The sequence below is a fragment of the Poecilia mexicana genome, unplaced genomic scaffold (assembly GCF_051168715.1).
Source record: "Poecilia mexicana isolate PSO_F unplaced genomic scaffold, ASM5116871v1 scaffold_2, whole genome shotgun sequence".
Classification (NCBI taxonomy): Eukaryota; Metazoa; Chordata; class Actinopteri; order Cyprinodontiformes; family Poeciliidae; genus Poecilia; species Poecilia mexicana.
This window is the reverse complement of record NW_028263371.1, coordinates 47,231,225-47,246,539: the sequence shown is the minus strand read 5'-3', so window position 1 is coordinate 47,246,539 and position 15,315 is coordinate 47,231,225. Positions and strand designations below refer to the sequence as shown.

At 38.3% G+C, this 15,315-nt stretch overlaps 1 protein-coding gene across 3 annotated transcripts in view; it reads right to left on the bottom strand.

Moving 5' to 3' along the window:
* Window positions 1-880: 880 nt before the first annotated feature.
* Window positions 881-15,315, bottom strand: part of epha3 (eph receptor A3) — a 104,835-nt gene continuing 90,400 nt past the window's right edge. For 2 of the 3 annotated variants that reach the window (XM_088001902.1, XM_088001908.1), the window contains exons 14-17: window positions 14,013-14,162; window positions 13,304-13,497; window positions 7,662-7,817; window positions 881-3,948 (exon numbers count right to left, since the gene is read on the bottom strand). In XM_088001902.1, coding sequence (XP_087858028.1) covers window positions 3,843-3,948; window positions 7,662-7,817; window positions 13,304-13,497; window positions 14,013-14,162 — 606 coding nt within the window. In that variant the 3' untranslated portion in view covers window positions 881-3,842. Of the gene's footprint in view, window positions 3,949-4,792; window positions 4,912-7,661; window positions 7,818-13,303; window positions 13,498-14,012; window positions 14,163-15,315 lie in introns of all 3 variants that reach the window. The other variant, XM_088001915.1, reaches the window with a different exon arrangement.

Sequence of the window (15,315 nt, the reverse complement as noted above, 5' to 3'; positions counted from 1 at the left end):
CAATGAACTCGCATGCGCATTTTAGGGAACTGACTGGACCTCCACATCACTTCTCCATCGGCCAACCATGACAAGCAAACATTGTTGCTTCACCTCCTCCTCTGGAAGTCTCAGACACACCACCTGACCCTGGGAATCTCCATCCTCCTCCCTCTGCATGTCACACGGCCACGCTTTGCTTTCCTGACTTTAGCATTTAGGGTAATATGTGAAAAACATAAAATAAAAATAGTACACTGTGCAGACTAATGAGTGTGTGTATGTGTATGTGTTGCATTATGTGCATTGGGCCTTCCACTGTTTTTGTTGCTGTGGCTCATTTGTGTGGTTTTGTGTGCCATGCTCATGATGCATGTTGGGGATGTGGATGTGCTCAGTGGGTCAGGTTCAGAGATTGTTTTGTGTGTGCCCGATAATATCCTACAGGCGTCCCTAGTCATGGCATTGATCCAGTATGGATAGTCCTGCTTCAAATTTTCTGATGACCAGTTCATGTTTGATTGAATGTGGGCTAGACACCATAAGCTGCTACGTTGGCACCTGAAGTGCAACATTTTCAGGACCTAAAAATGCTGCCATCACATAAATGAACTACCACAGTTACTTCCTTACAAAAGTTGTATACGTCCTCAACGCAGTTGGGGAACTCTCTTTTTTAATTACAGGACATGGGGAGAGCGCTCCATTTATGCTGCACCCCAGAGGATCACATTCTGACAGATATTGATGCCTTAGCCCAATGAGACAGGGCCTGGATTTTGTGAGTTTTATGTTAATCATCAGCTGTTAAGAATAGCATCCTATAAAAGAAGATGTTGGTTTTAACTATTTTGTTTTGCTTTTTTTTTCTAGAGTGCATGTGAAATAAAGCACAGGAGCATTTGTGTAATCATTCTTTTTTTTTTTTTGAAAATATTTTGTGAATTATTTATTATAAAAATATAAATGTTTTCACTACAAACCATTTTACATTAGTAGACAAGGCCATCTACATTTGCAGACAAACGCACACAGACACACATGTCAGTCTTTAGACATAAAATTATTAGGGATTTGTATAGGTTCCGTAACAATATTGCTCTCTCAGATGTCTCAGGTTTATGAAGTTTGTGTTAAAATCATATCAAGACATCACAGACACATAATTTAATCTACGCTCAAAAATCATCAATGCATTGTATAATGTTAACAAATAAATAATGTAATCATAATTGCCTTTTTATTGTAGAAAAAAACTAACAAGTATGATTCAAAGTAGGATAAAATATAATACAGATGATTTTTTTCCTCAATTTTAATTAAAAATGTTGCACAATTTTTATTCAATCATTTATACATACAAACATTTGTACAAAAAAAATGGATGGCCATGAATATAGTGAGATCTGGAGTGCTAGTTGCTTTCTTTACGATGGTTTTACATTATATACATGCTAATTTCAAACACATATCAGCAACAGCAGCATCCACAGGTAGACCAAGTAAAGGAAGACAGAATTGACACACTGAACAGGGCTGGGTTTCCCAAAAGCACCAACAGCACCCCTGTGCTTTAATCAAGCTTAGTCTACAGCCAAGGCAAAAACGTTGTCATTCAAAGTGCTACAGTAATGTGTACCAAGTGCTTAAAGAGGCATAAAGACAGCATCTTCATTGTAAATATCACGCGTTCAAGAGCACAAAGTACCAAAGTGCCAGTTCAAAAATACTGGGTAAGTGTTGCACTGAGGGACCAGCTGGGTGACATCAAAGCAGAAGACTAGCATCGTTAAATATGTACTCCATTTACATCGATATTTTAAGGTGCCTTTAGGAAATCCCATGATGGACGTGGCATATCAGTTTACTATTTCAGAAAGCAATAATTTATTGGATGTATTGCATTGTTATCAGAGCATTTTAATATCGAGTCAGACTGGGGCAATTGATGATTGAGCTATACTCTAAAGAAAACACGAGAAACACTTTAATACATTAAACTAAAAGAAATGTTTTCTTGGTGATTCCACCATGATCAAGACCAACTACAGGAGGCACTCTATTTTTTATTTATTTATTTATTTTTTTGCTTGGAAAACAACAAGATTCATTAGTTTGAGGTTAGTTTTTTTAAGTGTAGTTCAAATTATTTGAAACCAAAATGTAAAAAGAGAGAGCTTTTCACATGGCTTTATTGAGTGAGTTTTTGTGTAAAATCTTCAGATTGACCACCTTGTTTACTTACTTTGCCCATTCAAAAAAAAAAAAAAAAGTAATCTGTTTTGAAGTCTTGGCTCAAACTTGTCTTTCCCAAAGAAGAAACGTAATCTCAAAGTCACATTTAAAAACAACTGCATCACAATAACATTTCATACAGACAATTGGGTTCCGGGTCTGTTCACCCCTTTGCCAATCTGTATCCCCATATCTATGCATTTCTACTTAGTTCTTTCTACTTCCAGCTCATACTTGTAAACAAATCATTTCTTATCCATAAAACTCAAATATTGCTTATCAGTATTTTTAGTAAAATTTTTTACGAGTAGCAGAACTCCCTCTCAAGAACTGCAGAAATCTCCAGAATAATTAATCTTAAAACTGTATATTTTATGAAAAATATTTGTACTATACCATATTCCCATGTATTTATCATACGGATGAACCCCTGATCAAACTGCAGTAGCTCTAACTAATCTCCTGCTGGGTGCCATTATAAAGTGAAGTCATAAGGGATCACTTTAAAATAAAAAAAAGTGAGTATTACTTAATGGATGATAGGTGCAAAGAGTCAAACAATAGATAATGCCATTGTGAACCCACAACAGCTAGGTTTTGAACAACCACATTTACTAAGGTATGAAATGGAACAGGGTGAAATGACCAGCAACCGACAGATCACTTTTTCTGTTTTGGGCTCCTTGCATTTATTTTGCTCCAAGTATTTCCTCTTTACCTTCTTGTCATTAACTTCCTTCCATCTCAGCTTTCCACCGGTTTCCTGTTGTAGGAAAAAACAGGATACACTCATCCTGAGATTCCGCATGAAGGTGGTGGGAAACGGTACGCAACATTAGCACATGGAACAAAGATGTCACAATAATGAAAATCCTGGGTGTGCAGTGTTATGGCCACTCAGTCTTCAGACCACAGCATTTAATACATAACACATGTAACATACCCATGGCTTCGCCACGATGAATGGATTTGATGGATTACAACCTTATTGCTTTTAGTGGCATGTCTACTGAATGCAAATGCTTTATGTTAGAGCTACAGAGTCAAACAATAGGTGAGTCCATATGAGTTTGGCCGTGACTTGGACTGAGTACTGAATGTAGGTAGCTGCAACTCCCATCCTCAGACTTCATCAATTCAGAAGAAGTCCGCATATAAGTCAGCTGTGGATGTCTGCCATGCTCTTCTACACATGGCATATCAGCTGTTCTCCTGCCTCTGGAAGACGCCGGTGTTAGCCAAGGACAGCTCCGGCATTTTTTCTGTCCCTGCTATGTTTTCCAATGACGACCAGGCTTGCGTTCCTCGTAATGTCTTTCTGACCTCCTTACCTTTTGTTTTCTCTCTCCCCCCTCTATTAGTCAGTAAGGCATCTCAATGTGGGCATGTAGGGAGAGGGGTGAGCCAGTCAGCTTACAAGGTGGCAGGTCAGTTCTGAACCCTTTCCCACTTCTCTGTTAGAAAGCTTTCAACAATGCGTGAAAGACATCACATGAGACATCTCTGTTTTTTGTTTTTTTCATCCATTTGCATCTCCGTATTATTTAGATATGTAGCCACTGTGTTAGTGTGTGTAAACACAGACCAACAGAAAAGTCTCTGGTGGTTTTCATTTCTTGTTATTGTTTTTAAACAGGTACTGGACCATTCTTGGTATGGGATTCTAGGGCTTTCAGGCTGCTCACAATCTTCTTTTGCGGTCCTGCAATAGTCACTCCAACCTTTTTCAGATCCCTGGTGTTTGAAGAACATTAAGAAAAAAAAAGAAAAAGAAAACAATCAGATAAAGAGAAGACAGGACATAAAGATTTATGTGTAGAGTGCCTTGAAAACATAGTCATACCCTTAAAACTTTTCACATTTTATTTGACTTTCTAAGAGTTTTTTTGTTGTTGTTTATTGAGTTGTATTTAGTAGCTCCATCCATCCTCAAGAAAAGCATCCCCATGACTAAGTTTCTTTTTCCTTTACATATATGCACTTCTAATTATTGACCTTAATTATTGATTTTATGTACAATAAATACACGTTTGAGGTTGCAGCACAACAAAATGTAAAATATTCAAAGGGTATGACTTACACACTGTAAGAGATTGTGACTGCAGTAGTTGTTAAATTTGACAACATGGCAGAAACGTCTGGTTAATACTTTCACAAGCAAACTTTTGTTGCACATGCATTTGATAGAAGAGAAATTATAAAAAAAAAAAATGTTTGGGCCACCTAGATTATAATTGTTAGGAGCGTTAAGTGGCATAGACCTGAAGAAAAGAAACAGTTAATTGTTTTTAGCAAACTCTGTAGCGACTGGCAACATTTACACACAAGACACTGCTACATGTCAAAAAGTGATTTTTTTGTTATGTTTTCCAGATTAGGGCATTGCATTATTGCATTACAAAGGTATGAAGAATCAGTGGAGTAGTAGAATCAGTGGAGTTGCATACAAAATTATTGCAGAACTACAACACAAACGTTGCCATTATTTTGATTGCAAGTTGTGAGTAGAAGCCCAGCAGCAGCTCTGGAGGTACAGCTTTGCTCTCAGGCAGGGCCTGGGCCTTAGTCCTTAACCCACCATCCAGAGCCTTTTTAGGGTGGAGAGGAGCTGGGCGCTAGAGGGTGGTGATTCCCATTGATGGCTCCCATTCTGGGCATGTAGCTGGTGTGATGTGGACCTCCGTCAGAACCACTCTACTGAAAAATAGCCAGGCCCATCAACATGTTACACAAGATATCAATAAGAGTTGCTACATCTGGGATAAAATCCAACACTTAATGTATTTTGCAAGGGATTAATTTGAACTTGAAACGAGTTGATAGCCATTAGATTACTTGTCCATTTCACAAACTCCTTTTTGTTAGCGTTGTTGGATTAACTCACATTACATTATACAGTATTTTAAATTGAAGGCACCCCTGGTTGAATGTGTGTAAAAGACTTACAATTCATTAATTTTTCTTGTGGCCGGATGATCTCACATTTGAAATGTGGCAACAATTCCAACATTTAACTTGAGTGCATTTTAAATAGTATAAAGATATTTAAAAACTAACAAACTCTAAGCTAATTACTGGCTGTCGGTCATTCTAACAATCTTCATAACATACTTTTAACTTTTAACTGAAGCATAAAACAAATTTAGGTTTACTATTTTCAACTAAATCAGAGCTAATTTGTGACTTTCTCTCTTCCCAACATATGAACATGATCTTGAAGGAGATTTATTATTATTACTTTTTTTAGATCTTCTCCAGAACCCATATTTAGATCGCCATCAGGCACAGAAAGCAGGGTGGTGAAGAAATAAAAACTTTATTTTCTGAGACTTTAACTAGAACTGTGAATTACTCAAACTAGACTAAGATTGACATTTTTGGAACCAAATACTTTGGGTGGGTTGGGGTTTATGAATTAATTGGCCTGTTCTTCCTTCTAATGGCCTGGGAACCTTAATAGAGAGCATGGCAGCATGAGCTTTTTGAAATACCTGGAAATTTGTCATACAAATCCATTAGTCTCTGACATAAAACAGATGATAATTAGTTGCTACAGGATAACAATACAAAATATATGCTGGACTCAACACAGATATGGTTTCTCCAAAAACGCATCAATCTTCTTACATGACTCTTTCAACTTCTGCAAATAAAAAATGGTAAAATAAATCACTCTTTCTGCGAATTGTTATTGGAGAAGAATAGCCAATTGCTGTTTGGACAGTACTGATCGGAGTGCCAATAACTGTTCCACCACTAATTTTTTTCATGACTCATGATTTCTGCCCTACTTAGTAGAGTAACACAAATTAAATTAAAGAGTTGATTTTATGATGTCTGAAGTTATCCCATTTATGGCAAAATACATTTTTACACATAAGTATGACATTTCATGTCCTGTGCAGTTTAGACAGACATTTTTTCACACTGCAGTTTGCAGATGGAAAATATGCTATTCCGAAGCGGACAGTATTTTCTCATTGGTCCATCCCATTTTCGAAAAAGGATTAATCAATTACTCCAGCAGACGAGTCAGCACAGTGTGCAGGAGTATGGCTGTTCATCTAAGGTCAGAGCATTGCCAAGCCTTGTGCTGAATGTCAAGGACTAGATTAAAACTGTACAAATCAATAGAGCAATCTATATTGAGCAATACATAATCTGAGCCAAGGCTGTTAGCCTTGCAGCTGAGCTTGGTGTCTTAGATGGAGTCTTCAGTGGATTGATACCTCACTGATCCAATTACCAACAGGAAAATCACTGAGGACCAACGCATTTATTCCTGGGTGAGATTATTATTTCCACCCACTTCCAAACAAGATGATTGACAAAAAAATAGATAGTAAACCAATGTGTTTTTCCAAACCATTGGAAATTGAGAAAAACAATAGAGGAGACAAAGGCCGATACAGAAGACTTCTTCAGAATATGCCAACTGGTGATGTCAGCTCCACAAACCAACGTTATCTAATTTGTTACAAACTTCTTCCATCTAACATGTTTAGTTCAACACTAGTGACTGCCTGTTTTTAGAAGCTGTACCGAGACCAGATTCTTTAAAACTCAGTGGTGTGTGTACAAGTACTTACATTTAAGTACTTGCTGATACCACATACTGATGAATACTAATAAATAAAAATACACTCCTTACAACTATCTTATATATTATTTATTTTTTATGTATGATTTATTATTCATTTTTCTATGTATAATTAAAGGTTTCGTAAATCACAGACTTAGTTTTAAATACTCTGCTACTAATGTAGAATGGTCTAATACAGATTTACAAGTATTTTAGTTTGATTAAAGATACTGAATGTTGTGGAAAAATTAGGTGTATTTGCCCTTTGGCCATTTCCCAAATCAGAAGCTACAGTCGCAGGCTCACTTCAGCTTTATGCAATGCTGTGTCTGCAGTGTGGTCATAGTAAGGAATCTCATACGTCAGCATACACAGAAGGCGTCAAAATCCCAAATTCTCATCAATAGATAAAGTCAATTGCATCTGTACATTGTCGTCTTCTTGTTATGTGACTCACATTCAGTTGATGTGAGTCACATAACTTGCTGGGTTAGAAAAAGTATATGCAAGTATATGAAAAAGTATATGCAACCTAATACTGTCTGTTAAAGGGAAACACAGCTCCCATCACGCTGGTATCAGGTCCTGTATTATCAGAGTACACACACACACAATATCAAACAAATATTCGTAGTGACATGTGTGCATCCCTAAAGAAAAACAAAACAAAAAAACAACAAAGAAACAAAAAGAGAGAGGGACTGGGTAAAGGCATTTGTAAATGATGACATGACCTATACTTTTTAGACCCTAAATGGACAAGAACTAGCTCAAGTTAGAGCTGTGAACCTAGTTCAAAATGTTTAGGTGATGAACTATGAAGATGAATCCATCCAGATAGTTCATCTGTTTGTTGGAATCTTACTCTGTCGAGGTCTTGGCCAGGGTGTCGCAGGAGCTGTAGCTGACCCCTGAGAAGGCCTCCTTGCAAGGCAAGGTCCTCATGGCATCCATCCAGTCACCCATCGTCCCCACTGGGGGAACTTCTGCACTGCTCCTGTCCAACAACAAGTTCGCTGGTCTAAGGGACAGGAGAGACAAAGGCAGATGACCAATTGAGAAACAAATGTAAAGAAAATGCCACATGATCTGTCAGTTTTCATAATATTAAATAACATAAGAATTCAGAGCATCGTTTCAGGAAAACAGGTGGATAAGCATCACCTCGGTCATCAGCTGACAAACTGATATACTGCCTGACAGGTGCTGTCTGGCTACCGTTCAACCACAACTTGTGCAAAGCAGCTTTTGGTATGTGATGTACATAGTTTATATTGCTGCCTTGGCTCCAGGCTTGTCCCGTAAAGCATGTGCCATGCAAGCAAATATTTGAGTGGGGTGTGATTAAAAAATATTTCCCCGAAGGGAAGTCGAAGTTCAAAGGTGAACACAACGGGGGCTCTCCTTGAAGGGTTTGTCTCAAATGTAATCTCCCAGCATCTTACTGACACCAATCATATATTATCACAAAGCTACTGCAGGAGGTAGACAGATACAGATATTTAATACATTTTAACTGAGTAAATGCTTAGTTTTTAATTCTACTTAGATTATGTTTGTTCAAAGTTTTCAGAGTTCATCTAAATTTTTGTTCCGAGAGCACAGTATAGGAACAATGACAATGCTTTCAGAAACCCATCAATGGCACAAAGTTCTTGAAGCAAAAATCTACGATCCCTATCTGACATCTAGTAAAGAACATATGAAATGCCAGTGCTTTCATGGAAGACGTTTTACATTTTCCACCACAGATGGTCACCTTTACACAGCATTACATTATAGCTAAGAAAAACCTTCCAAGGTAAATAAACTGTTGAGCACGTGTGTCTGTGTGTATTTGTGGGAGTCAATTATTTTCATTATATATATTTGGAGCCAAGATTGCCATCAAAACCAGCATCCGTTTCTGTTTAACTTCGTTACCACTTCCTGCTGAGCATGTACTCTGTAGCAGAATGCAAAATTGGATGTTATTACATCGGATGGCTTAAATTAGATCAAATGAAATGTACCATGTTAGCTGGTGCTCAGTAAAACAGCCAACTAACAAAGATACGGGAAGAGGAGAGGAAGCTGAAGATGAAAAATGAACACAGGTTGACAGGACATCACGTTTTCAGTGTCACTCATGATGTGGAAGCAGTGTGGCTTCGTTTGCAGACGGGGAAACTGGATCACATCAACGCAGTGAATGTGAAACCGGGTCAATCCATCTAGAGTTCAAAGTGGAGCTAACGATAACAGCAGAGCACTTTGTGTCCTTTCTTACTTTTTAAGGACATGCTCCACCTGTCTTTCCAAAAAGGCACCTGTACCGAGACAGGGCACAAGAGAATAATGGAAAGCAGGAAAGTACAGCACCAGAGAAAGAGGTAGAGTTCCCTGGGGGGATGCTATTCATAGCAATGTAAACAAACTCATTAGAATACCAGGAAGTCCACCTCTTTCTGGCAGACATAATGCCGCTGAGGGGTTTGAGGCACTATCAGTGGTAGTTTGTGTGATCTGGGGAGATGCAACTCGGAGATAAATGCAAGAATAGAGATCATAATAGAGATGTTTGAAAAAGGCAAGAAGTTTAACATATTTTAAATAGAAGGCCCTTACGCAAAACGCTGTGTTTCAGAACTCCCAACAATGAGGCGTGTTCTCTGCAGTATGCATGACGCTGAAGTAAGGATGGTTTTAAGAGATTCAAAATATAGTCAAGAGAAATTTACCAGTCTGCTATTAGACGACGGCATCAAAAGCACCACACTGAGGCAAGGCAGTATACTGAGAGAAGAAAGGCGACATGGGATCTCTAACGGAGACAGTAGGAGAGAAGAAAAAGGTGGAGGAGAGAAAAAAAAAAGATGCTCTTGAGGTGGTGGAGTGGGTGTTTTTACAATGATTGAGTCTTTTCCTGCCAGATCAGAGGCCTGTCAAAGTGCTGAGGGCCCCCCAGGACTCTCTGGAAACACTGGTTTGTCTGAAAGGGAGGGAATTTGTAGCTGGATAGAGGGGGTGGTTTGCTTGGGAAGGGAGAAGACAAAAATGTGAATAATTAATTTAAAAAAAAAGTTTATTTGTTTGTTGTTCTTTTTTCTTTTCTTGGTTATTTTTATTTTATTTAAATCAAATTGATTTTATGACTGTTTTATACTGTGCAAAAAGCAACTCAGTTACAAAATTATATAGAAAATTCCGCCAAATTATAATGTTACAAAGTATGGAGCTTCATCTTTCTTGCAAGATTATTGATCTTTTTCTCCATCTTCCACGTGTACCCATTGCCTTCGTGTTCCTTTCTTCTCTTTCTATATTCTGCTTACATTTCCCCCTCCGCTGTGTCCACTGGGAAGTAAACTGCAAATGACCTTGTTTCCTCCCTCTTATCATTTTCTTTGTTTCCTATGTCTTACATTTCTTGCGGCAACTCAAGAGACACGATTATTGGTGAGGAAAGAGAATGATGTGATGCAAGGGGAAAAACAAAGAAAAAGGAAAAGAGAGCATCTGTTTGATGCCAGAGGATGTTTTTAAAGCCTCTTGTGGATTCAACAGCATATAGAAATGCAGAAAAATCCCCTGCTTGAGCAGAAGTAAGTATAAAAACACTGCAGAGAATTAGTCTGGCCCCTTTATTGGTGTCAGTTCTTGTGCTTTGTAGTCTATCTTTCAATTTTTCAGACTTCCAAATACCATGGTTATGTAGTTTTTTTTTATTTTTATGGAGCTCACAGAAGAAAGAGAATAGCTGGATGAGTGCAACTTTAACAGATAAAGTAGATGTGGAAAGGGCAATGAAGGGAGAAATGACCTCACAATGGTTAGCAGCGAAGGGAAATCTGAAAGTTCAGAGATAATTTTTAATCAGGCTGTATATCTGTTTAAAAAAAACGTGAAGTTGGACAATAAGTCAGAACTATGCTGATTCCTCTTAAGCCCACTTTGCTAGAATGTGGACAGTCTCTGCAGATTGATTTCTGGAGAGTTTCTCCCATTTATGTGTGAGAGACTGTGAGAGTTCACACTCTGTTTCCTGAAGGAAGACATGTGGGAGAATCCGAAGTTATTTATCAGTGACATGCAACCAGAACATTCTGTTTAAGAGAATCTGAAACAACCAGCCTGGCTGTGTGACCAGACTTCAGTCATCTTACAACCACACCAGCATGGTGGCAATGAAGTATTTCTTGTAATCGGTGCATCTGCTATGCACATTGCTTTGGTGTCCAACACGATATCCAGGCAATAGAATAGACAATCAACCATACCCACTGTTTGTTTACAGAGCCATGTTTATTCCCTTGCACAAACAGATTGCTATGCTCTGGGTTAACCCCTTAACTGTTATGACATTATGTCTGTCGCTACCAACCCTTCTTAGGAGCTTTGACTGAGAAGCACTTTGGATGATAAGCTCAGCACAGTCCCACCAGGTGTTTGACAAATGCTGCTGCTGCTACTGCTGGTCGGGAAGAGCTGATAGGTGCAGGGCTGCTCTGTGAAGAGCTCTGTGGAAATAGGCGGCGCTTTGTGTGAACCAGCATGGAGACACCCTTAAATGGCTCCCATGGGACATTCAAGAATTCCTCAAACATGCAAGGAAAAAAGGATTCCTCTAGGTATGTTTTTGATTAGGCCATAACATTATAACGTGATGTGAAATTAAAGCAAAGGTGAGATTTTTCATTATTTACTTTCTTTATTGCTTTCCCTGTAGACCCCGTCCATCATTCTTTTGTGAAGTATTCTAAAAAGAATCACTCCTCTTTCATTAAGTAATCACTTCTTGCCTTCTACGATCATTACTTTTATGTAGGCTTTATGGAACAACTACAGCAGATTCAAGGTGTCTTGGCGGTCTCGCCTCAACAGTGACGCAGAGTCATTCAAATGCTGAACTTTTCCAAAGTCAACATCTGAAAATACCAGCTGTCTCCAGATTGTGGTTTTGTGTAAACAAAGCTTTAGGTTGGTTAATGTCATGCAATATTCGGATTGAAAGAAAAAGCACCTGCAGAAAATATATAAATGCATGATGGCAGCATGCCAGACTACATAAAATGAGATTTGAACATATTTTCCTATGAGGCGGTATACATATTGCACTACAACCTTTCAACCAAGTGTATCACTAGGTTAGGTTTTCTTTTGCCACCGCCACACTTTTTTGATCAAAATGGACAATGTCTTTTCTCAGCAAACACAAAAACCTACAGTTTCATGTTTTAAACACCTTGAAAAGCAATTTTGACAGTGACCTCCAACCCTGATTGGACTCCTGTTGGCCTATAATTTGTCTCTGACAGCCAACCTTGGCCCAGTGACCCCCACTCTTTTTCCATCCGCATGCAGAGACAGTAAACTCTAACCAACTTCCACCTCCCAAGTCTCCAGATGCTCGACTCTGGTCGCAGGCTTCGGTCCGGGGCTGGGAGGTAGGGGGGCAGTACATTAGCCTGCCAGGACAGCCCTGAGACAAACGAGGTGTGTTGAGCTGAGAGCAGCTGCTCCTGCTGTGCAACTGCCGCTGCCACCACACACTCTCTCCCTCGCTTCCACATACACACAAACATATCCGCACTAGCAGTTCTAATAAATCACCAGGCAGGACTCAGTTGGCCAGGCCGCGCTCACCCAGTGTTAAAAGCCAATCAAGAAAATTACATGCAAACTCCAAGGGACCTATTTTCACTTTCTTAAGAAATCATTAGTCAATGTTATGAGCTCTGACATCTCCATAATACCATTGCCTTCTGCTGTAGACCCAACGCCCGTCTCTCTCCCCGCTCAGAACTGACAACTGTACATGTGCTGCCCTGCTTCCCCAAGGCCCCCTGGGAGAATTGTCGCCCAAACAATAGAGACAAGCCCAGTGGAAGAAGAAAATAAGAAGGAAAAAAAAAAACACTGTGAGAACAACAAAAGGGGGCAGGAGGATGAAGAAGTAAAGTGCTGCTAAAGTTAAACAAAAACAAAAAATTGTGTTTTTGTTTGCTTTTTTTTTTTAAGTTTTGCCAGTTGCTCTCCCAGGAGAGCAGTTCTTTAGTTGAAGTTTTCCATTATGCACTGTCAAACTGAATTAACCTATATAAAAATGCTTTTACTTTCACAGATTGTAATACTTTCTTTTGTGTGTTTATATTGATTAATTTAATCTTTATTCACACATAGTAAACTTGAAGTTACCATTAAAACAATAATTTCAGTGCCGTTAAGTCTACTTAATGTATGAGTACAGAAAAATGTGTGATTCTGTACATTTAGGCTGTAGCAAGAAATAACAATACCAGAGCTTATAAACAAGTTTGAATGTAAATCAAAGTTGAAGAAAAAAATGAAGAAGAAATATTTCCTTTGTTCAAACTATGACTGTCATAATTCCCAGATATTATTTGTTTTGGAAGATCTGGCTTAGCAAATGATGGTTTATCCTTTATTGTTTGTTCTTCTGTGCTACTTTCTCTAAGTGCAAAATCCCGAAAGAAGAAAATCAAAGATTCAGTATACCGCCGGTACCTGGATGTAGTGTTGGCTGTGATTTTGAGGCTGCAGGGGTTGCGGATGAGTTTGTCAAGGATGCTGACAATTTGGTCAAACTTCGGACGGTTATTCCGCTCCTTCTGCCAGCAGTCCAACATCAACTGATAGAGTGTGGCAGGGCAGTCCATGGGGGGTGGCAAGCGGTAACCCTCGTCTACAGCTTTTATTACCTGCAGGCAAGAATACACTGGATTAGAATGAATTTATATAAAGTTTCTTTATAAATTTTGTTTTCAATTTTTCTGGACTAGAGGTGGTTGAGTTATTAGGATCAAGTCAAATATATTCTTACAGCACATATGAAAACAGCAGAAGCAGACCAGATTAAAAAAAAAAAAAAAACTGGTTTATTCTTGCATATCACTAACTGGTTTATGTTTTAATACAAATATTTGTTTAGAATTTAGGTTGTTTCATTGCTTTTCGTTTTATATAAAACTTCCCAACTGTGGGAATGTAGGTCATTCAGTTTGTTTCACAAAACTAGTCTTAATCTTTCAACAGGGGTAGTTGGTTTTGAATCATTTAGTTTTTGCAAAGGTTCTGAAAAGGATGCAAGAGAATCTGGATGAAGCTTGAGCGAAGCTGCCAACCCCTTTGGTGTCGTGGTTGCCCCACACCACACTAATAAGAGGTTTAGTTGTCTCCCCTTCTTAAAAAAGAATAGAAAATTGGCAACACTTACATCCTGATTGGACATCTCCCAGTATGGCCGTTCTCCATATGACATCACCTCCCAGAGAACGATGCCATAACTCCAAGCATCGCTGGCTGATGTAAACTTCCTGTAGGCGATTGCCTCTGGGGCTGTCCACCGGATGGGGATTTTTCCTCCCTGTGATCAGTCAGAGAAAGAATTATCATATGATATGATTTTGCCTTAATATGCTTTTTTGTTTTGTGTGGATGAATTCTATAAACGTAACTCAGAAAATATGTAAGACAAAAAAAAAGTGTGTTGCGGACATTGCTGGCTCTTGGGGGAGTCGTGGAATCAAGTGGTAAAGAGTTGTTTCATGTAATTTGTGACCTTCATGTGCAAAGATAAATTACTTGATAGCAAGGCATAAAGTATAAGAGTGAATTTTCCATCCCAGGCTGGAATCTTATGCCTCTCCTTTGCCACCCTATTATCTCCCTAACACTACTGTGTCTTTTGTTTCAATGGTGTAGGAAGATATGCTGCATTAGTTCAAAAAGCTCCATCACTGCCTTCCTACACATTGTTGGACATATTAAAAAGTTAGAAAGCATGAGTTCTATATGTATATAACAGAGGTGAACCACTGCTATGGCATTTACTTAACTGCAGTTCAAATATGGAGGAAATTGCCCAACAGCAAGATTTCCTAATCTCATGGAACAACATACAGACACTCTGTCTGCAGTGATGAAGAGTCAGTGTTCTTAGCATGCCAGATGCTTAAAACTAAAAGTGAAACTGACAGGATGACTGTCTGATTCATTCAGCTAATTATTATCTAAAAACTTAGGGGTATTCACAGAGTATTGAAATTTACTTCCAAGTATGAAAACATTTATTTATTAACATGTCATAATACTGATACCCACTCATAATTTAAACCTGAAGCACATGAAAAAAATACGTATACGCAAAAATTTAGCAATACTCGACGTTCCAAAAAATATGCCTTTTATCCCTTGCATACAGACCAGTGTGACAAATGTTTTCCAAAATGCAATGCTAAATGGCAAATTAGAGAGCTTCTAAAATTACTTTTTATTAATACAAGTGTGCTCAAACCAGTTAAAAGTAGAAGATGTCTGGATCTAAATTTATGATGAATCAAAGAGAAGCTAAACCAAAATAAGCCATCCGGTTTATAAAAACTTGAGGCAAAAATATTGACTCACAGAATTAAATTATAACAAAAATATTTGAACAGATTTAGTCTTAATTAAGATTAATTCACATCAACATTAAAGAAAGGAAGGAAAATATAAACCAAATTATATTCCAATGTTTC